Here is a 26,697-nt window from a genome sequence, read left to right on the forward strand (position 1 = left end):
AGCCCTTACTGGTCAAAGAGCCCTATGCCCCATCCCTCCCGCCCTGGGGCCCACAAAAGGAGGAAAAACAGACAATTGTGGCTCTGAACGATTTTATCTTTTAAAAAAAAAAAAGGAGAGGAAAGAAAGGAAGAAAAAAAAAAAAACACCCCCACAAGGGGGAAGGCCCCAAGTGGGCCCCTGCCTGTTGTTCTCCCTGGCTCCAAAGACTTCTGCATAAGCCTTAGCCACTGGCTGGCCAATCTCCTCTTCATGGGGCAGCAGCCACTGCTAAGCATCCTTCCCCCCACTTCTTGCTTAAGCCTGCTCCTGAGTCACCAAGTGCACATCTAAACCTCAGCTCCAGGGAAAGGAAGAACCCATGGCAGTGCCAGAGTCCTGGGGCAAGCCAGAGCATCACCTGTCAGCAGACTCTCTGCTGGGCACTCTGAGCAGGCACAGGGCAAGCCCCCCAGTTTAGTGTGTCTAGTATCCAGCATGGAGACAGCACATGCGTTGTGCAAGAGGAGCACAAGGGCCCAGGGGCTGCATGGTGGAGGTGGGCAGGGCTGTCAGTGCACGTCCACATTGTGTGTTTCACACCATTGCAGGATGCCGTATCACAGGGCCTCAGTTCAGAGACACGCCTTCTGAACTCCCCCCAGTCCCATGCCAGAAGTGGGCAGTGAAGGAAAGGGGCATAGGATTAGGCTGTTACTCCTGGGCTATCTGCAGTTCTTGGGCCCAAAGCCCTTGAATCCTCATAGTTAGTTGCTGTCATTCTTGATGACGACCTCTAATCCATGGTGCCGCAACTGAGCTCGTAGCAGCAGATTCTTGTTTTTAAGATCTTCCACCTGACATGGGAAGGAGAGAGTAAGAGGAATAGGTAGAAAAGTTGGCATTACCAAGCCCCTGAACTTAGACATCCCCAGGTCAAGAGAAAAAGGTGAAGCCCTCTCTATGGAGAAAAAAGTAGGGAGTCCTAAACTGGGTCAGTGGCCACAAAAGTTGAGGAGACATATACTGTAGATAGGAGTCTGACCTGCTGTCGAAGCACATCATTGTCCAGCTGCAGTTGGTCAAGCCCTTGCAGTTCTTCAGACAAGCGGTGATTGCTCTGCCGAAGCTCCTGGATATAATCACAAGCTTTGGATAGAATCCCACCTTTGCTCTGCAAGACAGGGCCAACAAAATGAGGACTAGGATTTCAGATAGCTAGCTTGCTTTCCAAAAGTAGTTCACACTTTGGACTTCATTTTCCCCTAAGAATGGTGATAAAGCTCTCCCAGGGACACAGGAACCTCAGAAAGATAAGAAAAGATGACGGCTGTGTACGCCCCACTCGCTACCATTTCTGGAAACAATACCAGGAGACAGAATTCAGGCATCCTGCCCACTACCAGGGTCTTTCCATGACCTGGCCAGACTTGGTGCTCTCCATCGAGCAGTCTGGGATGATCTTGGACAGCTGCACAATCCAGTTGTTGATCTTGTCCCTGCGGCGGCGCTCCACTGTGGAGCAAAGTGGAGGACAAGGTAACTTAGTGAAGACTCACCATAAGCCCCAGAGTAAAATTACCTATCCCCACTTCCCCTCAGACATCACTGCTGACCCAAATCCTACCAGACAGCTCCTAGCTTCACATCTGGATCATGCCTACCTTCATTATGCTGAGCCCTGCGTTTCTCATCCCGCGTTGTCCTGGGAGCTTCTGACTTCCTGACAAGAGAGCCCAGAGTAGCCAGAGTGAGGGAAGGACAAAAAATAAAATACAAATTTGGGGTAAAAAATTACACAAGATTTAGCAGGTATTAAGAGCACTCATGGAAATTAAGAAACAAGGGTCACTCACGGGGAATAAGGGTGTGTCCTAGGGGCAATCGAGCGCTGGCTTCCTCCCTGCAATACTTCTTGTGGTGACATCATCACAAAAAATTGACCTGTGAAGATGCAGAGTAGGTTCTGTCAGGACATGCGACTAGGAACCTCACCAATCCCTGAAGCAAAGACCTTGGGTCCCTCCTCTAAAAAGAACATGTTATCGGGGCACAGTGGCTCACACCTGTAATCCTGGCAATCTGGGAGGCTGAGGTGGGAGGATCACTTGAGCTCAGGAGTTCGAGACCAGCCTGAGCAGGAGCGAGACCCCATCTCTACTAAAAATAGAAAAACTAGCCTGGCATCATGCCTGTAGTCCCAGCTACCGGGGAGGCTGAGACAGCAGGATCGCTTGAGCACAGGAGTTTAAGGTTGCTTGAGCTAGGCTGACACCACTGTACTCTACTCAGGGCAACAGTGTGAGACTATCTCAAAAATAATAATAATAAAATGAAATAAAAAGAACTTATTTCCTCCTGCTAGAAAGACAGCCCCAGATTCACTACCTGCTCAGGTCTTAATAATTACTAAGGGTCGAGAGTGAAGGCCCACTGCCCAGCAGTCATGTCCCACAGCCTATCCTAGCCCCTCCAGCCCACATCCTCACACAGTATCTCACCAGTGCCAGGAGGGGTCGCCTGCCCCAGTAGTGCCTCTGAGCCCTGGGTAGTAACAACAGCAGCTGTACTCCCCGACGTGGTACCCCCTGCCCCATCTCCCACTGCAGTGCTGGGGAAGTAAGTATAGTGTGTCTCAGCAGCTGTGCCCTCTGTGTCAACTGCATCATCGCTGGTGAAAGCACCCTGGATCACTGCCTGGGAAGGAGAGCAAGAGAACAGAGTCCATGATGTCAGATACTTCTTCCCACTGTACCACTCTGCAGCTTCTATCCTTGGGGGAAGAGAAACATCCAGAAAGGGAGCCTAGGGCCTTAAGACAAGGCAGCCCTAGATGCCTCACCGTTCCTAGCTTCACCCCCATCCTATTGGTTCCCTTCTTCATCTTACTTCTCAGAGCTTTAGTCCCCTCCCCAGCTCATACCCCTGTACCTGGGTCATGGATTGAGTAGCAGGGTAGCCACTGATGGCGCCAGTACCCTCAGTCTGGCCATCCAGCTGTCCCTCGGACACCTGGATCACCCTGTACATCACCTAGAAGCAGAGAGAAAGGGGGAGGGAGGGAAAGAAAGAAGAAAAGAATAAGTCAACACTAAGGTTCTCGCAAAAGAAAAAGAAAAAAAAAAAAAAAAAAAGAAAAGAATAAGTACTAAGAATTCCAGTCATAAAGCTTTGAGCCCCTTGGATACAGCCCCAAAATAAAAATCCTTCACAGATACAAATTCAGCCATTCTCCCTTCTTTCCCCATACAGAGGATTCAGCATACTCCTACTTGACACCAATCTCTACTCCAAACCTTATAGTACTGTAACACCCCCCACCCACTGTAGTCCACATTTTCACTTCATCTTCCAAGCCAGGTTTACCCAAAATATGTTCAATTACCTCCCTCAATCCCAACCCCAGGTAACGTCTGCAGCCACCTGGCCCCCTCCCTTACCTGGCCCCCATTCTCAGTTCGGAAGACGTACTTGACGTTGGGATCAGGGAAGGTGGCAGCTGACTGGATGCTGGCAATAGCCACACTGGTTGGGTCCTCCCCAGTAGCCACTGCACCTGAATTACAGGAGCAAAGGAAAGGTCTGTGAGTTAACTGCCTTTCTCCTTCTCTTCCACTTGCATGTCATTGAAGGAGGGACACACAAGAGATGGCCTGGTGAGGGAGGAAGGAGAGCCATGATGGCTGGATCTTGATTCTGTTCCTAACACTTACCTTCCTGAATCTGCACTGTCCCCTCTTCAGTTTCAGCTGTTTTCTGCTGCCTATTTGTGGTGAAAGGACAGAAGAAAGAATAAGGGAAGAAGTGTATGAAAAGCTCACTGGCCCAGTAACATATGACTCCCAAACTCGTTGGCATTCCCAACAGATACTGGGTTAACTTAAAATAATAATAACTGGTACTTACTGAGTGTTTCCTATGTATATAGGCACTAAGCTAAGCAGATAACATGTACTATCTTATTTAATACTAAGAATAGCTCTATGAGATAGGTAGCACTACTTCCATTTTATAGACAGGGAAACCAAATCACACAGCTAATAAGTGATGGAGTGGGGCCTGAATCCAGGTCTACCTGACTCTAGAGCCAGTGCTCTTAGCCATTTTGCATTCTCCCAGGCCACCACCCATCTTTCATTCCAGACTCTACCTCTTCTTCACTTACCCCTTCATCTCTCTGCGAGGGGGCACATGCGAGGAACTGGTTCTCTTTTGGAAGTATTGGTGTCTCCTGATTCACAGGCCTGAGTGCTAATTCCTGTTAGAAATCAGAGTTTGCAGTGAGTCTAGGAAACAGAACAGCCTCTCTGGTTCTAGAACTTAGGCTCCATGAAGACACAACCCAGAAAATAACCGAATCATCTGCAGGGGACAATCAGCTTCCCCCATTTTGAAGCTGAGGACTGGCAAACAGTGATTGAAAAGGCAAGTCTATAAATAGTGTTCCTTGCCCCTCCATTATCACTCCAACCCCTCGTAGAGAGGGGATAATTATACTGGAAGACAGAAACAACATATTTCTGGATGTATTATTATCAAAGCTATTATGACCTGCTATGACGGCAGCTTCGTGGGAATTAGGAAGAGCCATGTATAGACCACTACTATCAAAAAACATAAGATCATAGACACTGATACTTCTTTCAGCTTCTCAGCCACATACTGTACACCAAGAAATTTCTGTTCTCAAATTTAGAAAGGGGAAATCTGAAGCCCATTGCCACTGGAAAAACTTCCCTAACCACAAAGACTAGACTTGGCCCTTACACCCCATTATACTGACAGGGCTCTTGTTTTGGGGTGTCTAGATTTATATAATCTGTTAGAGACCCTAAAGTCCAAGTGCATCATCTTCAAGCCCCTACTGTTTTATTCATCAAGCCTACCTGTAGAACAACACAGTTGCTAAAATGTTGCTATGACAACTCCAAATCAATTGAGCCTCAGCAAGAAGGGAAAAAGCTCCAGGCCCATGTTTTTGAGGAAGAGACAATAGGAAAGGAATCCATCTACAAGGTGCCTGCCTTAGGACCCTGACATCCAGCCAGAGGACAGGAAAAACAAAGAGCTGAGCCGACAGATGCATCTAGAAAGAAACAGCTACACAGTAAGTACGAAGCAGTAAGATAATCCCAACACGAAAGTGGCAAGACTTTTGTAAATTCTCTACCCATAAGATTCTCCAAACCTTTCCTAGCCAAGGAAAATCTTCGGCGGATAAGCATGGTAAAGCCCACGTCCAAGGAAAATGTTAACCAAAAAGAAAAATGGGGGGAACTGAAAGTGAAACTGTTCGGAGGGAGGAAGCAGCGCCGCAAGGAGATCCCAGTCCAAAAGGGGAAGTAGCACTAGTGTTTTGGGACCACCTACGTCTCCATCCTCAAACCTGAGGAGGAAGTGCCCCTCCAAGGCTTGCTTCGCAGACTGCAGGCGGCGGCAATGGAAGAGAGGGCAGGGCACAGGAGGCGTCTCTATTGGCCACAGCTGTCAGCTAGGGGTAGCCTCTGAGGACACCAAGCAACCGGGTCAGACTACTTATTCAAATCTTCGTTGGACATCCGGAAGCATTTCCTGAGCATTAAGGATATGTGACAAGGAAACTGGGATGGGATGTTGTGGCGTGCACGCTCAGGCAAGGACCGCGCAGTAAAAGCTTCTCCTAAGCCTGGACACAAAGGAGGAAAAATCAAGTACCGAAAGAAGTCAGGTGCCTAGACCTTGCGGGAGAATGCGGCGTCTCCCTGCAGGCCCACCAACCAGTAGGCGCTGACGGAGCTGAGCGCCCACCGGGCGCGAGCCCGAAAGCCCGAGAACCCGCGCCGTGACCCGGCCGGCCTCGCCACGCTCACCCCGCGCCTCAGCTGCTCCGCGGAGGAGGCAGGAAGGGAGCCCGGGGCTCGGGGGCCCGGCGTCCGCAGCTGCGGCCTGGGGCTGGACAGCACAGGAGGGCGGAGACGCGCGCACTGGGGGACTGGGAGCCAGTTCGGCCCACAAAGCCCGGTAGGAGATAAAAGAACCAGGCACGGCCCCCTCCCCCAAAACAAAGGCTTCTTTCCCAGGAGTTCCCTAACCTGAAAAGCTGAAACAAAATCAAAGCTGCCCTGCCTTGACGGTCCACCGAGCCTTCAGACTCCCATCCGGCCCTACACTCACCGGCTAAGGCCGCCCGAGCCGCGGATTTTCCCCGACCGTGTTCTCCCTCACCCGACCTGGGTATCTCCATAGACAGCTGCTCATGCGCACTTCCAGCCCGCGGCCATGTTGGTGAGGGGCGGAAGTGTCGCTCTCGGCCCACCCTGTCTACTCGTAGATTCTGAGCCGCCCCACTTCCGTTTGCTCCACCTTGTTGAGGGCTGAAGGAAGAGGGGGTTTGGGCTATCTCTGGGCCGCAAGAGAAGCTTTGTCCTGGAGAATATACTTGAAGTCCTAGCACAGGAGAAAGACGACTAACATGTACTACCATCTTTGTGCTAGGATGGACCTTTCTGGTTCCAGGAAAAAGAAGAGAGGGAGGCTAGTTGAGACCAAGGGAGGGACGACCAACGGAGGCGCCATCTTTAACAAGGGCTATTTGGGAGGCCATCTTGGATCAGGGCATCTTTTTGAAGAGTTTACTACTAGAGATTAGTAGATATTAACGGCATACACAGATCTTGCCATACTCCTTGATCAGCAGTCACTCACCCAAATACCCCAAGGCTTCTGGTTTTTCAGAGGCTCACACTTTCTGTGACAGGAATCTTGACTCCCATTCTTCTCAGTCCCGACCTACCCTTAATGGATTTGGAGCACTGTGGCATAATAAGAATTCAGACTCTGGGGCCACACAAACCCAGATCTCAAACCTACGGCTGCCACTTCTTACCTGAGATCTTTGATCTCTGCGAGCATTTTGACTGAATTATATTTTAGTTTCCTTCTCTTTAAAATGAGATACCAATACAAACCTTACAGAATTGTTATGTGAATTAAGTAAGATCAAGGGCATAGATTTTTTTTCTCCGTCTAAGAGATGGGGTCACCATCTGTAGCCCAGGCTGGAGTGCAGTGGTATGATCACAGCTTGCAGCAACCACAAACTCCTGGGTTCAAGCAATTCTTGTACCTCACCCTCCCAAGTAGCTGGAACCACAGGCTCAGGCCACCATGTCCAGCTAATTTATTTATTTATTTATTTTGTAGATATGAGGTTTTGTTATGTTGCCTAGGCTGGTCTCAAACTCCTGGCCTCAAGTGATCCTTCCACCTCTGCTCTCAAAGTGCTAGGATTACAGGCATAAGCCACCACACCCAGCCAAGGGTGCATAGAATTCTTAGCCCAGTTCCTGCCATATAATGAGCATTATGTAAATGTAAGTTTCTCTTCCCTATTTCCTGACCACCATGAACCCAGCTCTAGTTTCTAGCCACTGGTCTCCATGACAACAACTGAGGACAAGCACCTAAACAGCAAGAAAGAAAAGACAGTATGTGTACAAATATATGAAAATATGGCATCTGTCACCCAAGACTTTAATAAGAATAATGAGACCCCACACTACATGTAAAAATACATATTTTATTCTGAGACATTGGCCCTTACTAGAGTGTATGGCCCCAGCCTTTCTGGGGATGCAGTCCCAGAGCCTAAGTGACACAATTCCCTTTTCCTGAAATAGGTGAAAGTTATTCCAAAGGGAAAAGGAGAGGCCAGAGAGATCTGTACAGAACCTCTCTTCCATGTGGTCCCTGGGGGCAGAAGGTAGGGGAGCTGGAGAGGGGTCCATCCCTCCAGCAAACACTGAGGGCTTCAAAGAGCTCCCTGGATATGTTCCTCCTAACCTGGAGCTAAAAGGATCAGGAAGCATCTAAGAGTTCAGGAATAGAACAAGGTTGGGTAACTCTAGAAGTATATGGAAGACTCTAACCTGGAACTCTCCTTTCCATCTCTACCCTGGGCTCCAATGAAGAGAAATTCACAGCCTCAGAAGACGGCAGGAACTTGGCTGGAATCCTCCCTCTGGTCTTCACTTTGAGAAACCCAAGTTTTTTGCCTACCCTATGTTCCCTTTGGCCAATGACCCCACTCCCTGGGAACAGGATCTTGGTGACTTTCTTGGGAATCTCCTAAGAGATAAGTACTTTGTGTCTGAGACAACCTAACATAAACCAACCAAGGCAGTGCCTCCCACAGTCAAAAGAGAAAGTAGGAGAGCCAGAGCCTATAGAGTTGGGCACTACAGCTGCTCAGGCTGCAGAAGAGATAGCTAGTCAGGGACCCTGGAGATTCAAGACAATATACTGGTCCCCTTTGCCCAGGGCTCTTATCTTAATCACAGTCCCTCACCTTTCCCATGGTTAGCCTGTGTTTCAAATGCATATGATCGGCGCTGGGGGGGCAAAAGAGGGTCAGGAAGCTGAGGTTCTCTGGGGGGCAGACTAAGCCGACTTCGGGGTCCAGACTCTTCTGTGCCTTCAGATGGGAGCTCCATGCAGCTAAGGGGCCAAGGAGAATGGGCAGGCATCATGCTACAGGGGGAGGTTCTGGGGATGAGGCTATAGTCCCCACCCCCAGTACAGGTCTGGGTCCGCCGAACTCCCTGAGCCTCAGTCCTTTGGCGGTCCCTGGCCAGGGCCACAGCAGCATCAAAGGAAAGACTGCCCCCATTCCTCCAAGAAGATCGAGAAGCCCGGGACCCCCAAGCCCTTTCCCCAGGAGTCCCATCAAGCCGGCCGGGTCTTGGGCATGGGTTTGCAGGTGCTACATGGATCTTGGTACACATTGCACTGGGCATCTTGGCAAACTGTGGTTTGGGGGGCACCACAGGCACAGAGCGGACCTGTTGGATCTGAACCAGAGTGGAAGCTAGGCGCATGCCCACACCACCAGTGGAGCCAAGGGGACAGGGGCACAGATTACAGCTCTCTGGACTGGGCTGCCTCTCAGGTTCCATCTCCTCTGGAGGAGGTGGCTGTGGGGCTACCTGTTCCATCTCAGAAGACTGGGCATTGCCATCTTTGGCACAGTCAGCCTCCAAGGATTCTACATCTGAACCTTCAGAGAGGGCACCCTCTTCTAAATGGTCACCTCCAGCCCTTTGGTCTCCCTCAGCTTCTCCATCCCCACTCTCCCTTTCCTTGCTGACTCCCCCTGCTCCTCCTTCAGCTGCTTCTGGACTTCTGCTGTCTTCACCATCTCCTTGGTCTTCTCTTGCCTCAGGGTCCCTGTTCCCCTTCTGTTCTTTGACTTCATCCTCTCTGTCTCCCTTAGCTTCTTGTTTGTGTACAACTTCCCAGTTTTCCTCAGCAACTTCATGTTCCTGGGTCCTGTGCTCTGGGTCCCTTCCATCTTCTACCTGGGCTTTCTCTCCTTGCTCAGCCTCTTCTTCTTTCTCAATCTCTCTTTCCTTCTCTTTGTCTTTATCCTGCTCTCCTCCTGGTTCCTCCACACCCTTAATCTCTTCTGTACTTTCAGCCTCCTTCTGACCTTTGGACTTTTCTTCCTTGGCCTCTGTCTCTTCCCCACTCCCTTCTCTCAAACTGGCCATTGTCTCTTGGCTTCCTACAGCCTCACCTCTGTCCTCACCACCCTTTCCAGCCTCCACCTCAGTCTCTGGACTCCCTTCAGCCTCTTCCCTGATATCCCATCTGCTTCCAGGCTCAGCCTCCTTGTCCTCTCCCACTGCGCAGCATGCCTGCTCTTCCTCAGCCTGTCCTGGAGCCTGCCTTCTGCACCCTGCTGCCTCTTCCTCCAGACTCTCTGCAGCCTCCCAGGTTGGGGTTTTGGGGTCAAGAAGGGGACTTAGGTCATCATAGGCACTCAGGAAGACTTCTTCCCCATTTTCCTCCTCTATTTCAGGCCTGGGGCCAGCCGAGTCCAGGGAACAGCAGCTGGGAGCCAGGACAAACTGCGCCTCATCCAGAGACAGGTCATCCAGGGGTGGCTCCACAGAGAACTCCTCCACCTGTAGGCACAGCATTGTGGCTCAGGACCAGGAGGCCCTGTTCACCCTCTGGACTCCATGCCACCCTCAAACCCAGCACAGCTTCTCCTTACCTGAGGCCCAACTCCCAGGAGCTCCTCCAGGTAGCCCATCCCAGGGTCGTCCTCCCCAGGGGAGAAGGCGGCTCCTGCTGCTTCTGCCTTGGCCACCTCCCCATCCTCCGCCCCCACCCACTCAGGCTCTGAGCTGCTTGAGTCCTCTAGGAAGGAGAAGGAATCCTGCACCTCCTGGGACAGGGAGTCCTCCAGGGCAGGAGCCATGTCTTCTGGGCCTGAGTCAGCCAGGGAATCTGAGGCTGGACTTGCCTCCGACTTCTCATCTGTTGGGAGAGAAGTAGTTCTAGGAATGCAATGGTCAAGCAAGGCCAGCTCTGACTCTTTTCAATATAGGTCTTCCTAGTATTGATATGGTAAGGGCCCAACACTTTCTGCATAGATAACTCCACGTAGCTGATCCTCTCAGACCAACATCCCTAATTATTGGCTTATAGCTACCTTGATTGAAAGCTTATCAGGGCCAAGCACTGTGCCATACATTTATAATGCATTGCCTTATTTTCTCTGCAAAACAAATTATTATGTGAGGGTATAGTCCCCGTTAACATATGAGAAACTGAGGCTCAGAGAGATTAAGCAATTTGTCCTAGGTCACCCAGCCAATAAGTAGCACAAAATTTGAACCCAAGTGTAATTAACTCTATAGCCCATGTTCTTACCCACTATCCTATGCTGCCTCAGGGCTTCTCACCAGTGACATTTCAGGAACTGAGTCAGAGCAAGGATCAGATCCCAGCTCTGCCACTTTCTACCTAAATCAATAGCAAATTGCTTAACCTAAGTCTCAGTTTCCACTGCTGTAAATTAAGGATAACAACACCTTTGTCATAAGGTTATGAGGAAACGAAACAAGCTAATGCCTGCAAACACTTATGCCGTTGGCACATAATAAGCTCTTTTTTCTTTCTTTCTTTCTTTTTTTTTTTTTTTGTTGAGATAGAGTCTCACTTTGTTGCCCAGGCTAGAGTGAGTACTGTGGCGTTAGCCTAGCTCACAGCAACCTCAAACTCCTGGGCTTAAGCAATCCTACTGCCTCAGCCTCCTGAGTAGCTGGGACTACAGGCCTGTGCCACCATGCCTGGCTAATTTTTTGTATATATATTTTTAGTTGGTCAATTATTTTCTTTCTATTTTTAGTAGAGACGGGGTCTCGCTCAGGCTGGTTTCCTCCTGACCTTGAGCAATCCGCCCGCCTCGGCCTCCCAGAGTGCTAGGATTCCAGGCATGAGCCACTGCGCCCCGCCCATAATAAGCTCTTGATGAATGTTAGCTCTTAGTATGATGTTGTTGTTGTTATGATGATCATCTATAATATATTCTCATACTTGTACTTAGTAATCTCTGCTGTATATGTCTATCACAGACCCCCACTCTTGGGAACATCAGTGATCTGAAGGCTACCAGAGATCTCCAGTCTATAGATTTTTTTTTTTTTTTTTTTTTTTTTGAGACAGAGTCTCGCTTTGTTGTCCAGGCTAGAGTGAGTGCCGTGGCGTCAGCCTAGCTCACAGCAACCTCAAACTCCTGGGCTCAAGCAATCCTTCTGCCTCAGCCTCCCGAGTAGCTGGGACTACAGGCATGAGCCACCATGCCCGGCTAATTTTTTTTTATATGTATATATCAGTTGGCCAATTAGTTTCTTTCTATTTATAGTAGAGACGGGGTCTCGCTCTTGCTCAGGCTGGTTTTGAACTCCTGACCTTGAGCAATCCGCCCGCCTCGGCCTCCCAAGAGCTAGGATTACAGGCGTGAGCCACCGCGCCCGGCCTCCAGTCTATAGATTTTATACAACCTGATAATATTACTGGATTCCCCCCGGCTGTGAATCCAGGGAGGCAGCTGAAGGTAAACACCTCAGAGCCCAAGGGCTGAGGCCTCTGCCCTTCCTAGAGTGGATCATCCAGCATCATAACTTCCACCTAGAGCCCTCGTCCCCTCAGCCAGTCCTGGGCAATCTCTCAGTCCTTACCTGGGGGGCCAGGGCCAAGGCCAGGGCCAGGGCCAGGGCCAGAAGCAGGGTTTGGCCGGTTCTGTAGAGCAGGGCACTCAAGGCCACGAGTGAGCCTGGCCAGGGAAACGTTAGAGATGATGTTCGGGGGCACACTGAGGATAGAGGTGATGTGTAGCGGGAGGTTGACATTGTAGGGGTCTGAGATGTGTACGCCAGCACAGCGCTCTGCACGGCTGCTGCCCCCAGCCCGGACGGCCGACCGCCCGGCTCGTGGTGTGCCTGGTTCAGAGTTTGCGCCACCCAGTGCTTCCGCCTCGGGCTCCTGTTCACCCTCTGCTGCCTCCATAGAATCGTTCTCCAAGTTCTCAGGCAGCAGTGGGCATGGCTGGGCACCGCTGGGCCCCACCAACCCCTCTGGCTCTGTGGAGGAGAGAGAAAAGCCAGGTAGGCAATAGCCTAAATGCCTCAGAAAGGCTCTGGAGAATGTTCTCTGCTTTCTCAGGCCCAACTTCTTTGGGCCTTTTATTAAATTTTTTTTGAGACAGAGTCTCGCTTTGTTGCCCAGGCTAGAGTGAGTGCCGTGGCATCAGCCTAGGGCACAGCAACCTCAATCTCCTGGGCTCAAGCAATCCTCCTGCCTCAGCCTCCTGAGTAGCTGGGACTACAGGCATGTGTCACCATGCTGGCTAGTTTTTTCTATATATATTAGTTGGCCAATTAATTTCTTTCTATTTATGGTAGAGATGGGGTCTCGCTCTTGCTCAGGCTAGTTTCGAACTCCTGACCTTGAGCAATCCATCTGCCTTGGCTTCCCAGGGTGCTAGGATTACAGGTGTGAGCCAACATGCCCGGCCTCTTTGGGCCTTTTACTGCAAACTCTCCAAGCAGCCAGTAGGTCAAAGTTTACCCCTCCTACGTATACCTAGGGAATTCTTTTCCTTCTCTGCAGATGCAGTCACTGGACATCACCATTACACACACACAGACAGACACACACACACACACACACACCGTGCTGTCCCTTCATGTACAAACATTCATCAACACACCCATAGGTTAGGCAACACGCTTACCAGTGTAAATTTAGCATCCGGCACTGTGGCTGATGTATAATAGGTTCTCTTTAAATATTTTTTGAAATAATTTAACCCAGTTGGCCACATGGACACACACTCATGGGCCCATGCTGTTGGTCACACAGCACACACACATACACATGAAGGAGTGCACACCTGTACTCACCATCACTGGCCCCAGCCGCAGCACTCAGTGAGTCCATGCTCTTGGCTGGCCGCAGTGTCCCCTTATTGGATTTGTCCTCTGCAAGACAGGGATGTGTGTAGAGCCAGGGCCTTGTACACCCTCAGCAGAGGTCCCCCCACCTTCCCAGACTTACCTCTGTCATCAGCCCCCCGTGGAAGTTTACGCTTTGTCTCATGGCCAGAACGACCTAGATTGAAAATAGATCTCCACTTCCTGACCTTCAAAGACCCCTTCCTCCTGCAAGGAATGGAGAAGTCATTGGGGGTTGGGGCCTGGTGGTTGGTGCAGGGGAGGAGGGCCCAGGAAGGAGGGCTTACTTGTGCTCTGCAATCTCAATGATAGTATGGTAGGGCCGGATCTGTGGGGGCCCATCGCCGGCCTGCAGGATGCTAGGCAGGTGGTAAGGCAGGGACCTGGGCATAAGGTCCTCAGGGCTGCCTGATGCCCGGGCCCCTGGAAGTGGTCGCCATCCACTGTCCACCCGACAACCTGGGAAAAGAAAAGGAATTGGCCAGCCAAGAACAGAGCTGAGAGAGGGACCTCAAGTACCCAGCCCTTCATTACCCTCATCAACTACCAGGCTAGGGATACACTCGGAGGCCCCTGGAGATAATACCTCCATGTCCAGCTCCTCAAGAAGATATCCTCATGGACAAAGAGGCACAGGACATCCCAGGACATTGACTGGGGTGGGATGGGAGGTAAGTATGAGCCATCACTAGCCTTGGGAGCCAGGATGGTGATTCAGAGGTCAAACTATGTCCTGGACAGCAGAAGGGGCCTGCTGTAGTCCTGACTGCACCCACCGTCATCTCTCCAGGGTTCTCCAGAGATATCAGTGACTATCACCAACATCTCTCTATGTGGCTCAGTTTTCCCATCTGCAAAATGGGGAAACTGAACTAGTTGATCTTTGAGGCCCTCTATAACTGACGTGACTTCCCAGACAGAGAGTGGTGATATGTGGAGGGCAGGAAGGACACTGACCAGAAAGGGCAGCACCCCCAAAGAGCTGGTCCACATGTGTGAGGATGAACTCAACGACGATGGACTGCACACGCACCTCCATGAAGGCTGCTGTCCCATTGAAGCCCGAGGCCTCTATGTCCTTAGACCTGTAAAGATGTGGAGTTATTCTCCCCTCAGGCCTACCACATTTTCCTGTCCAAACTCTCCCTGAAAATATCTTCTACTCTCTTCCTTGCATTCCCTTAATTCCCTTGCATTCTTCCCATTTCTACCTCTTAAACAGTATGCATGATTCCTTCAAGGTTCCTCTGGGAAGACTTCTTGGACACTCTCCTTGGGTATATAATCTCTATTTCCTTTGCATACCAGGGTGCCTTGATTATAATGAATTAGAGGACTTCTCGTAGTCTGCCTGCTACCACAGTGAGTGATATGTAGGCCAGTTCTCCAATAGACTGCAAGAGATTTGCTGAAAAAACATTTGGCAAAGACTATGTTCCAGTCCCTGAGCTCAGTGACACAGTGTAGGAGAACACAAAGGCCCTGCCCTTAGGGGACTTTATTTGATTTCAGAGAAGGGGCTCAAATAGGTGGGCCCCATCACACTCAACACAATCCTGAACATTTCTTTCTCACTGGGCTTCATGAGGCCCTACACCCCTCTCCAGTGCACCCGCACAGCTGCACCCCATCCTCGGAGCAGCCTCCCAGAGGCTAGTGTCTCCCAGGATCCCCATGAGACGTCACACATACACCCACCTCAGCAGGTTGGGGGCCCACACGATGGCCAGGTTGCGGGCGTGCATGTTGGTCTGGGCACTGAATGAGGCCATGTGCACCAAGTGCCGCATGAGGAACTCCAGCGTCCTGCAGAAAGTGTAGGGGGAAGGGGAAAGAAAGTGGGGGAAGGGATCACACAGGGAATACCCAGGGGAGGGTGTTCCATGGCTGGGGCCTGAGAGCCAGGAGGGACAGACAAGTCAAGGCTCTAGGTGGAGAGAGAGATGCAGAGCCAGGACTCCTGGGGGTGGGGCTGTGAGGGGGAGTCCCACACACCTGTAGTTTGGGACAGGGAGTTCTCGAAGCACCTCTAGGATCTTGACCAAGCGCTCAGGCTCCAATTGCACTGCCACAGCCTCCTGATTGGGGAAGAAGAAGGGTACAAGAAACAGGAGTCAGTGACCCAGAAATGCCCCTGCTTACTCCCCAGAGCTCTGAACCAAACCCTCAGTATCGATCTGCACTGCGCCCCTGTGCTGCCCTGACCCTGGTTCTTCTGAGACACACTAACATAGTAGAGAGAGCTCAGAATCTGGGGCCCACAAAAGATGGCAGCTGAATCTCGGTTATGCCACTTAATAATTTTTGTGAACTTGAGCAACTCACTGCCACTCCCTGCCTTAGCATCCTCATCGGTAAAGTCCTGGTACTGGGAAACATTAGTGGTCCCACCCAGTAGGTGCCCCAGGGACTGTGGAGTCACTTCAGTGTGCCTACACCCACCCCATGTTGCCTGTGTGGACTGAGAGGGGTGCCACTGCTCTTGAGGGTTTCTCAATGCTGTTGTGCTCCATAAAATGCAACTTATTTTCAAAGTGTTACTTAATTCAGGATAGCATTTTTGCCATGTGTTTTCTCATTTAGAAGATGTTCAGCATCAATTACAGTTAATGGAAGGCACACTTAAAAAATGTTTGGCTTCTAAAAAGTGTTCCCATTCTCTTAAGTTTAGGGAAGTGCTGATTGAGATGCTTTCCCAGGGCCTTCCAGCTCTGACAGTCTGGCCTCGCCTTCCCAAGTCTCCCGCGTGCTGTGTGCGTGTGCAGGCCTTAGCGGGAGGACACAGTGGGGGGAGACTGAAGAGAAGGGGGCAGGGGAGGGCAGAGGTAGCAGGGGCTGGGGGATTTAGGGAGGAGTGGGTTTTCCCCCAGTAATGCTTCGCTGTGGTCTCTGCCATTCTGCCTCACTAGGACCCTGGCTGGCATGTGACACACCTGGGCTGTCACAACCAGAGCAGCCACCCATGAGCCCTGTGTTCCACATCCCTACCCCTCAACTCACAGCAAACTTGTCATAGAGCCGGTAAGTGAGGAGGGGATCTGGCAGCTCTCTGAAATAGGCCTTGCACAGGGAGGAGACGCAGTGAATGTCCTGGAGGTAAACATCCCGCCGCAGGTCTGGCTTCCGTTCTGCCTCAAACTCCTGCCTGGGGAGGTGCAGAGTGGTCAGGAGGGTAGGGGTTGGGGTGATGTGGAAAGGGGGGAGCTATGGAGATGGGCACTAGGCAGGGTCATGGGTCAGTATGTGTGGGACTTGGAAGGAGAATGTTGAGGCATGTATATATACATATATGTATATGAGGCAACAAGTGTAAGGTGTTGTATGTGCTGATGTGTAGATGTGGATGTGAGGGTAAGTGGATCTGTGCACGAACAGGGGTCTGTTAGGGATGTAGCTGTAGATGTGAGTAGCAATGCAAGGGTATGTAGCAGTCAGCAGTAGTAGGGAAGGGACCCAGAACCTGCCTCTGGACATGTGTAATAATAAAAATGAGTAAGTGTAACTCTTAGAAAGAAACATAATGGAAATCTTCAAGACCTTGGATTAGGCAACAATTTCTTATGTATGACACTCAAACCACAAGCAACCAAAGAAAAAATAGATAAATTGAACATCAAAATTTAAAACTTTTTTTTTCTTTGAGACAGAATCTTGCTCCATCAACTGGGCTAGAGTGCAGTGGCATCATCGTTGCTCAGTACAACCTTGAACTCCTGGGCGCAGGCAATCCTCTTACCTGAGCCTTATGAGTAGTTGGGACTAGAGGCGCATGCCACTGCACCTGGCTAATTTTTCTATTTTTAGTAGAGACGGGGTCTCACTCTTTATCGGGCTGGTCTTGAACTCTTGACCTCAAGTGACCCGTCCCAGCCTCCCAGAGTGGTAGGATTACAGGTGTGAGCCACCACGCCTGGCCCCATATCTAAAATTTTTGTATGTCAAAGGACACTATCAAAAAAGTGAGGACTGCTGGCTCAGTGGCTCACACCTGTAATCCTAGCATTCTGAGAGGCCCAGGTGGGAGGATCGCTCAAGGTCAGGAGTTCAAAACCAGCCTGAGCAAGAGTGAGACCCCTGTCTCTACTAAAAATAGAAAGAAATTAATTGGCCAACTAAAAATATATAGAAAAAATTAGCTGGGCATGGTGGCACATGCCTGTAGTCCCAGCTACTCAGGAGGCTGAGGCAGGATGCTTGAGCCCAGGAGTTTGAGGTTGCTGTGACTTAGGCTGATGCCATGGCACTCTAGCTGGGGCAACAGAGTGAGACTCTGTCTCAAAAAACAACAAAAAAAGCGAGGACAACTCACCGAACGGGAGATGATATTTCCAAATCATATATCTGATAAGGGGCTAGTACTCAGAACATATAAAGAAGTCTCACAAATTAATTATAAAAAGACAAATAACCCAATTAAAAAATAGGCTGCTGGGAGTGGTGGCACATGCCTGTAGTCTCAGCTACTTGGGAGGCCAAGGCAGGAGGATTGCTTGAGCCCAGGAGTTTGAGGACTGCCTGGGCAACATAGGGAGACCCTCCTCTCTAAAAAAAAAAAAATTTAATTAATTAATAATTTTTTTAAATGAGCAAAAGATTTTAATAGACATTTCTCCACAGAAGATATGCAAATGGCCAATCAGCACATGAAAAGATGTTCAACATCATTAGCTACTAGAGAAATGCAAATGTAAATCACAGTGAAATATCAGTTCACACTCACCACAATGTCTATAATAAAAAAAGACACACAGTAACAATTGTTGGCAAGGATATGTAGTAATTGGAACCCTCATACATTGCCGGTGGGAATGTAAAATGATACAGCTGCTATGAAAAACAATTTGGGATTTCCTTAAAAAGTTCAACACAAAGTTACCATATGACCCAGCAATTCCACTCCTAGATATGTACTCAAAAGAATTGAAAATATATGTCCAGGCTGGGCGCAGTGGCTCACGCCTGTAATCCTAGCACTCTGGGAGGCCAAGGTGGGCAGATGGTTTGAACTTAGGAGTTCAACACCAGCCTGAGCAAGACCGAGACCCCATCTCTACTAAAAAAAAATAGAAAGAAATTAGCTTGACAACTAAAAATATATATAGAAAAAAATTAGCCAGGCGTGGTGGTGCATGCCTGTAGTCCCAGCTACTCGGGAGGCTGAGGCAGAAGGATTGCCTGAGCCCAAGAGTTTGAGGTTTCTGTGAGCTAGGCTGATGTCATGGCACTCTAGCTGAGGCAACAGAGCGAGACTCTGTCTCAAAAAAAAAAAAAAAAAAAGAAAAGAAAATATATGTCCATACAAAAATTTGTATGTAAATGTTTATAGCAGAATTATTCATAATAGCCAGAAGGTAGAAACAACCCAAATAGCCATCAACTGATGAATGGACAAACAAAATGTGATATAACCATACAATGGAATACTATTCCACAGAAATTCCATACAATGGAATATTATTCCATAGAAAGGAATGAAGTACTGGTACATGCTACGACTTGCATGAACCTTGAAAACACTCTAAGTGAAAAGAGCCAGACACACAAAGTCACACATTATATGATTCTATTTATATGAAATATCCAAAATAGGCAAATCCATAGAGACAGAAAGTATATTAGTGGTTGCCAGGGGCTGGGTGAAGGGGAACTGTGGAGTGACTGCTGATGGGTACAGAGTTTCTTTGGGGGATGATGAAATGTTCTGGAATTAGATGGTGACGATGATTGCACAACCTTGTGAACATACTAAAGACCACTGAATTATACATTTTTAAGTGGCGAATTTTATGGTATGTAAATAATATCTGAATTTTTAAAAATCTGGGTGGGTGTATGTGGGAATGGTGTATGTAGAAGTGGAAATGTGTGTGTGTGTGTGTGTGTGCGTGCGTGCGCGCGCACGCATACGGGTACACATGCAATGATGGGGGAGGGGGCCGGTGGTCCCCACCTTCCTGAAGAGACATTAGAGCTCCTCGGTAAGTCAGTGCCTAGCATCTGTGCTTCCTTCTCCCCACATCCCCTCGCCTACCCTCTCTGTTCTCCACAGCAACTGTCACCACGGCCCTCTGGCTCCCTGGCCTCTGGGCTGCAGAGGCCTCCCGCTCTGTCTGACTCACCGGAGCTTCTGGATGTTGGAGGAGACCCCTGAGAGGCGGTAGATCCCATCCACCACTCCATACTCCTCTACAAACTCTGCACAGCTCCTTAGTACCTGGGGCACTGGGACACAGACGGGACAGAGAAGGAGAAATCAGGTCTGAGAGGTCAGAGACTCCAGGGGGGTTGAGAAATGGAAGCACTGGGGAAGGGGGTTTGGGGAGATTGAGGGCAAAGCTCATGGAATAAAATATTGTGAGAAAGATTCTTTTTTTTTTTTTTTCTTTTTGAGACAGAGTCTCACTTTGTTGCCCAGGGTAGAGTGAGTGCCATGGCGTCAGCCTAGCTCACAGCAACCTCAAACTCCTGCGCTCAAGCGATCCTTCTGCCTCAGCCTCCCAAGTAGCTGGGACTACAGGCATGCGCCACCATGCCCGGCTAAATTTTTGTATATATATTTTTAGTTGGTCAATTAATTTCTTTCTATTTTTTTTAGTAGAGACAGGGTCTCGCTCAGGCTGGTTTCGAACTCCCGACCTCAAGCAATCTGCCCGCCTCGGCCTCCCAGAGTGCTAGGATTACAGGCGTGAGCCACCGCGCCCAGCCTTTTTTGTTGTTATTACTCTTTGCTCCAGATACATCCACCGGCCCCCGGGCCCGGCCCTGTGAGAAAGATTCTTACAGGTCATCGGCTCCAACCGCTCTACAGTGTCTCTGCCCATTGGGTCTTAGAGCCTGGGCATAAAGTCTTGGGTTGGGGTGCAGAGCTCACTGCCTCTCCAGACTACCCAGTCAGTCCTTTGCTAGAAAGTTCTGCGTTTGTTGACCTGAAATTTATCTCTCTGTAATTACTAGTTGCTATGTATGCCAGAATGTTTAAAGGGGCAGCAATCCGGTTGGTAGGGGAGGCAGAGTCAAGGACTCATCTTTAGAGTGAGTTTACATAACACTCAACAGAAGATAAAGGATCATTAGTTGTCTCAACCAAAATGGAACAGGGCTGATGGGGATTATTTTGAAGCACACCTTCTGATAATAAAGCTCACGGCTATTAGTTCTGTCGTAGGAAAGTAAAAAAAATTAGTGACAGACCTTCAAATAGGCCAATTCAGGAGAGAAGCACCTATATGCCAAGCACTGCACTGCCTGCTTTATACATGTTCTATCATTAAGTCTTATAAATTAGGCATTTTAGCTCCCATTTTACAGATAAGAAAACTGAGAATCAAAGACGTAACAAGTGCCCAGCAGCACCCAGCTAGAGGCAGGATTCAAATCAAAGAGTGCAAAAAGCTATTAATATATTATCCTTCTCAACCCTGGGTCCCCTCCTGTTATTAGACTGTAAGCTCCTTAAGGACAAGGTCTAATTGTGATCTACCTTGGTATTCCTCATATCACCTGACATGGCGTCTCAGAGGTGATAGAGCCTTAAAAATCATGTGTTGGATTCCATCTTCTCAATGCCATGGAGTTATCTTTTCAAAGCACTTCCCTACTTTAGATCCTTTGCTCCACCTACACCCTGCTCCACCCCACCTTAATCCCCTTGCTTACCTTACAGGAACAGAATAAAATGTAAACTTCTCAGCATGGTGTATAAGACCCTTCACAAACCAGGTCCAGCCACCATTCCTTCCTGACTCCAGCCAATTCCCTTAAAAATCCTATGATCTAGCCGGGCACGGTGGCTCACGCCTGTAATCCTGGCACTCTGGGAGGCTGAGGCGGGCGGATTGCTCAAGGTCAGGAGTTCAAAACCAGCCGGAGCAAGAGCGAGACCCCGTCTCTACTATAAATAGAAAGTAATTAACTGGCCAACTAATATATATATATATATAGAAAAAATTAGCTGGGCATAGTGGCACATGCCTGTAGTCCCAGCTACTCGGGAGGCTGAGGCAGGAGGATCGCTTGAGCCCAGGAGTTTGAGGTTGCTGTGAGCTAGGCTGACGCCACGGCACTCACTCTAGCCTGAGCAACAAAGTGAGACTCTGTCTCACAAAAAAAAAAAAAAAAAAAAAAAAAAAAAAAATCTATGATCTAGCTCTTTGCTAGTCTATGAACAAGCCTTGGTACCATTACTCATGTTATTCCTTTATCTGGAAATACCCTACCCTCTCACTCTGCCTGGTAAACTCCTATGCATTCCTCAAAATACATCTCAAACATCACTTCCAGTTCTATACCTTTTGCTTATATCTATAGCATAGTTCCTGCGGTCTTTTGTTCATATCTGTATAATAATACTTATTGTACTTTGTTATCATTAGTTTGTTTTGTATTTATGCCTCCTGACAATTAGTAACATCCTCCCAGCATCTACCACAATGTTGAAACAGGGCAGATACTCAATAAATGTTTGTCAAATGCCTCAGTGAATTAATCAATCAATTATGAGAATTGGTGACATCTCTTGGAGATTGAATAGATAATATTGCCTATGACAAAGCAATGAGTCCTATTAACTAGGACTCACCAGAGAAATCTCTCTTGTGCCAGTGTCAGAAAAACCTGTATTTCTCCTAAGCCACCTATTTATTTTTTCTTAGGGGCCTTATGGGTTTTGTGCCTGATTATATTTATCTCTTTAACCACTAGGAAGCTCAGAGCCTACCTTTAGGAACCATATAGAACCATCTGATTTGCATTTCTGGGAGTTGATCTTCCTTTTCCTATTGTTTTCTCTTCAACCCAATTCCTTTAATCATTTATTCTATATTTTTGTGAAGTTTTGCATCCCAAGCTTTTTGTGGAATAAAGTATGCTAAAAGTATAGGATGAAGGAAGCAATCAATAAATCCACCAACCACAGTATTTTCACTGTCCTCGTATAACCTGGTCACCTGGTTTCCAGATCTTTGCCCTCCTGCACACCACAGCCAGGACTTTGGTGGGACAAGGGAGGCATCTAGGGTGCAAAATTTAAGGAAGCACTTACTCTCAGGGCTGTGCAAGTGCCAAACAGTTCCCTTGGACAGTCTTTTTTTTTTTTTTGAGACAGAGTCTCACTCTGTTGCTCAGGCTAGAGTGAGTGTCGTGGCGTCAGCCTAGCTCACAGCAACCTCAATCTCCTGGGCGCAGGCGATCCTTCTGCCTCAGTCTCCCGACTAGCTGGGACTACAGGCATTTGCCACCATGCCCGGCTAATTTTTTTAATATATTTTTTTAGTTGGTCAATTATTTTCTTTCTATTTTTAGTAGAGACAGGGCCTTGCTCAGGCTGGTTTTGAACTCCTGACCTTGAGCGATCCTCCTGCCTCAGCCTCCCAGAGTGCTAGGATTACAGGCATGAGCCACCGCGTCTGGCCTCTTGCACAGTCTTGAGAGTGAGTACCTCCTTTAGAATGAGGCATCTCAGGCACTTGCACGACCCCGAGAGTGAGTTTTTCCTTAAATTTTGCACCCTAGCCATCTCTCTTGCCTCACCCTAGGCTCAGCCCAGCCATTCACAGTCCACGCCTTCAGTACCTGATCCCTTTGACCAGGATCCTCCTGACCTCAGGTTCCTAGCACTGAATGCAGAGATGGGGCAGGTCCTCATTCAAGCTGCCACTCTACTCTTGGGTGCCTCATGCTATGTCAACCCTTTTGGCCACCCCATTACTCGGTTAACCCATGGTAGTCTGCTGTCATGTGAACAGCAACCAAAACAGGTCTTCTCCATCCTGTCCTTCTCTGTTGATTTTGAACCTCCAGAGAAGGCCTTAAAAGAGGACATTCAAGAGGCTAAGGAGTCAGAGCCATAGAGGAAATGGGTCAAGGAGATGAGACAACAGGAAGAGACAACAGGATCAGAGAGATGGGAGAGTTAGGAAGATAAAGAGACAGGCCAGGTGTGGTGGCTCAGGCCTGTAATCCTAGCACTCTGGGAGGCCGAGGTGGGAGGATCGCTCAAGGTCAGGAGTTTGAGACCAGCCTAAGCAAGAGTGAGGCCCTGTCTCTACTAAAAACAGAAAGAAATTAATTGGCCAACTAAAAATATATAGAAAAAATTAGCCGGGCATGGTGGCGCATGCCTGTAGTCCCAGCTACTCGGGAGGCTGAGGCAGAAGGATTGCTTGAGCCCAGGAGTTTGAGGTTGCTGTGAGCTAGGCTGACGCCACAGCACTCTAGCCCAGGCAACAGAGTGAGACTCTGTCTAAAAAATATATATATATATATATCAGAGATATGAGGTCAGAGATAAAAGCCAGAGACAATGTTGAAATGATGGTGTCAAAGGGAAGGATACATGAAAGAAATGGGGGTAGAATCAGGATGGAGGGCCTAAAGCTTAGGGACTTGGAAGAATCAGAAACCTGAACAGAAAGTAAAAAGAAATAAAGAAGAAAAGAAAATAAACAAGAAATAAAAATTAGGGAAAGGAAGAATTCAGTACATAGAGGGTTTGGGGAAGGAAGAAACCTAAAAGGGGGCAAAGAGCTGGGAGACAGGGCTGAGATGGAGCAAGGCTGTGAGGGTGGGGGAAACCGGAATGACCAGGGAGGATAATTTACCAGAAACACAGATCTCTCTGGCCTGGGCTTTCTCTCTCTCTCTCTTTTTTTTTTTTTTTTGCTGGGTCTTGGGTTAAAAAGAGGAGCCATCACCAGCCTCTGTCTGTCCTTCCACTTTCCCCCACTCTGTACTGGGAAGAGCTGGGGCTAGGTGAGGGGCCACCACTGCTGCTCTGGTGCCCAAGATCACTCCACCCTTGGGCTCAGGTGAGGAGGCAGGTGCTGGTGAGGGGCAGGAGGTGCTTCTCTCCTGCTCTGGGATTCACCCAGGCTCGGGATCCAGCAACCAGCTGTCTATCCTCTCTGGAGAGCATGCCTCTCAACGATGGGAATGCAGAGGGAATGGAAGCCAGGAGGGTCTGGGCTGGCTGTGGGTTGAGTGTTTCAGGATAGGGCTGGTTTGTGAGCCACAGGAAAGGGCAGCGCCAGGAGAGCTTGCACTGAAGGTTTGCAGAGAGCTAGGAGAAGAACATCACCCCCAATTAAATCGTGTGGTCCTTGGCCAAGAATCACCACTCTTGAGAGGAATCTCTCGTGAAGGAGTAAGCCCTGTGCTGACCACCGTGCCGCATCCACTCCACACAGCAAGAGAGGAAGGCGCAGAGAAGCTCACTTCAGCTGTTCAACACTCTTCCCTGGGGCCTGGCTTTCCCTTCACAGAGGCGGGTGGGGATGGGGGCCTCTGGGGGAGGAGAAAAGGGGAAGGAGGTGTCTGGGGATGCAGGGGCGGGGCTGACAGCAGGAAATGAGCTGCGAACCAGAACCGCCATCACCCTCCCTCCACTGCAGGCGCCTCAGCTCAGAGCAGAGGAGGGCACAAAGAGGAAATGACAGATTGGGGTGGGGTAGGATGGGGGGGGTAAAGACTTGTGCTCTTCGCTGGGAGGAGCTTGAAGTGCCAAAAACAAGCTGGGCAGGGCCGCCAGGATACCTGGCTTCAATTTCAAATCAAAGCAAGAAGTGGGGTTTTGAGTGGACACTCCATGTGGGGCCCAGTTGCGAGCCCAGTGTTGTCCCTGGTCCTGCTGGCTTCAAAGCCCTCTCCAAGGTAACCCAGGGATGGATCTGGGTGAGCTCCACGGACAGCCCCCACACCCACCCTCCTTTGCACGCTCCCCTCCCCTCCAGCTTCAAACAGGTCTTGGGCCATGGCCATCTCTTTCACTCTTCCCCATTTCAGCAGTTCTCCTCTAAGCCCTCACTTCCAACATGTTTCTCCTTTGCACAGCGAGAGTGGGAGAGTCACAGAGCCTGCGGGAGGAGGCTGTGCCCACCCCACATCCTCACCTGAGGCCCAGCGAGGCTGCAGCGGGCCCAGAGCCCACAACCTTGCCCCGGGGCTCTCCTCCAGCCAGGAAACCCCCTTCCTCCACCAGCGCCATCCTCAGACTCCCCAGGAGCCCATCTCCCGTCCTTTCATTCAGACACTAGGACAAACATTACCCCTTCAAGCCACTCCTTTCTTGACCCTGTTGGCTCAGCCTCCCTCTCCTGTCCTGGATCACTGGTCCTTCGCCTCTGCTTCTTCCTAGGTTCCCAATCTCTCCATCCTCCCGGTGCTCGCATCCCCTCAGCCAACATTTCCAGAAAGTTACACAAGGAAGCCACCCTATCTTCTTCACTGGGCCACGTTTCCTGTCTTGCCTGCTCATAAGGTCTCTTGAGTGGTGACCCCCGGCCACTGCCCCTTCCCTAGGAGCACCGGAAGCTGCTTCTGCCCCTTAGACTGGATCGGGCTGGAGACGCCCTGTGCCTCCCCACCCACCCCACAGCAGCTCTGAGTTGGGTCCTTACCCTCCTGGCCTGAGTGCTGCAGGTGCTCCTGCAGGTCACACCCAAACACCCGCTCCTTCGAGCTGCCCTTCTTCTTTCCTTTCTGCCGAGACTTCATGGCCGGAGCCCCAGGACTCTGGCCCGGCCACCTCTGTCCCCCAAGACCTTTGCCCTACCAGTCCCCCATGGGATCCCAGCTGGCCACTGGGCTTGGCCCAGCCCCAGAGGGGCAGGGCTCCAAACTAGGGGTGGAGGGTGGCCTGGGCAACGGGCAGCGGCTCCTGCCACTGGGGCCCCGGCCTCACGGAAGTGGCTGGGGAAGAGGAAGCTGCGAGGACCCCGGCAAGAAGCTGTGTCTCGTGGCCCAGACTGGCACTCGCCCTGCTCAGCTCTGGGTGGGGGGGCAGGAAGCTGTGCAGCTCCTCAAACCCACTTCCTGATAGAGCATCTCTGCAACCACAGGGCCTGGGGTGGGGGAGGTAGCTGACATTCACATCCTCACCCATTGCTGAGACTTCACTTATTGGTCAAGGGGAGGTGATGTCAGAGCCCTGGGGTGGGGTGATGGCGCCTGGGGTGTGAGCAGGTGACTGACATCCTCAGAGACCAGACTTCTTGGGTCCGAGGTGGAGACATGAAGCGTGCCTGGGAGCGAGGCGACACAGAGCTGTGCAAAGCACACCCGGGAGGGAGGATGTCCCGGCTCCACCTTTGAGGGGCCTGTCACCTCAGTAAGTCGTATTACTTCACTGAGCCTCATTTCCCACTCATATGAAAATGAAGGTGATCTTTAAATCCTCCAACAGTCTGTAAAACTCATTTAACTTGAGTTTCAGTTGCTTTTTCTGTATAAAGGGTATTTCACACAGCTGTTTGTGAGTCTCCAGTAAAACAAAGAATCTGAAATATTGTGCAAACTAAAGCATCGGCTATCCTAGAATGGGTTCTTAGCTCCACTGTCCTACCTGGAACCCTCAGAGATGGCTGAAGCTCTTGTGGAGGCCAATCTTTGACCTTTCCCTCCCAGCGACAGGCATCCTAACTCCTACCCTACCTGGGACTTC

At 49.8% G+C, this 26,697-nt stretch overlaps 2 protein-coding genes across 8 annotated transcripts; both read right to left on the reverse strand.

The window, feature by feature from the left end:
* Positions 1–75: 75 nt before the first annotated feature.
* Positions 76–6,270, reverse strand: USF1 (upstream transcription factor 1). 4 transcript variants are annotated; one of them, XM_012768526.3, is made up of 11 exons: positions 6,133–6,270; positions 4,145–4,237; positions 3,693–3,742; positions 3,451–3,535; positions 2,911–3,012; positions 2,481–2,676; positions 1,836–1,923; positions 1,644–1,702; positions 1,400–1,494; positions 1,025–1,153; positions 76–836 (listed from the first exon to the last, which is right to left on the reverse strand). In XM_012768526.3, the coding sequence occupies exons 5-11, from the start codon at positions 3,007–3,009 to the stop codon at positions 747–749; spliced, it is 756 nt and encodes a 251-aa protein (XP_012623980.1). In that variant the 5' UTR covers positions 3,010–3,012; positions 3,451–3,535; positions 3,693–3,742; positions 4,145–4,237; positions 6,133–6,270; the 3' UTR covers positions 76–746. The 4 variants fall into 4 exon arrangements, with proteins under 4 accessions (XP_012623980.1, XP_012623977.1, XP_012623978.1 ...); XM_012768523.3 differs by having other exon boundaries at positions 3,420–3,535; XM_012768524.2 differs by having other exon boundaries at positions 3,420–3,535; positions 6,189–6,245.
* A 1,253-nt stretch (positions 6,271–7,523) lies between these two features.
* ARHGAP30 (Rho GTPase activating protein 30) lies at positions 7,524–26,011 on the reverse strand. 4 transcript variants are annotated; one of them, XM_076000301.1, is made up of 12 exons: positions 25,655–26,011; positions 19,382–19,484; positions 16,263–16,407; positions 15,258–15,340; positions 14,961–15,068; positions 14,220–14,347; positions 13,550–13,721; positions 13,366–13,469; positions 13,212–13,289; positions 11,988–12,389; positions 10,016–10,281; positions 7,524–9,923 (listed from the first exon to the last, which is right to left on the reverse strand). In XM_076000301.1, exons 1-12 carry the CDS (start codon positions 25,749–25,751, stop codon positions 8,292–8,294), a joined length of 3,318 nt encoding a protein of 1,105 aa, XP_075856416.1. In that variant the 5' UTR covers positions 25,752–26,011; the 3' UTR covers positions 7,524–8,291. The 4 variants fall into 4 exon arrangements, with proteins under 4 accessions (XP_075856416.1, XP_075856417.1, XP_075856418.1 ...); XM_076000302.1 differs by having other exon boundaries at positions 10,187–10,281; positions 25,655–26,007; XM_076000303.1 differs by lacking the exon at positions 16,263–16,407.
* Positions 26,012–26,697: the final 686 nt, after the last annotated feature.

This window comes from Microcebus murinus, chromosome 2, assembly GCF_040939455.1.
Source record: "Microcebus murinus isolate Inina chromosome 2, M.murinus_Inina_mat1.0, whole genome shotgun sequence".
Lineage (NCBI taxonomy): Eukaryota > Metazoa > Chordata > Mammalia > Primates > Cheirogaleidae > Microcebus > Microcebus murinus.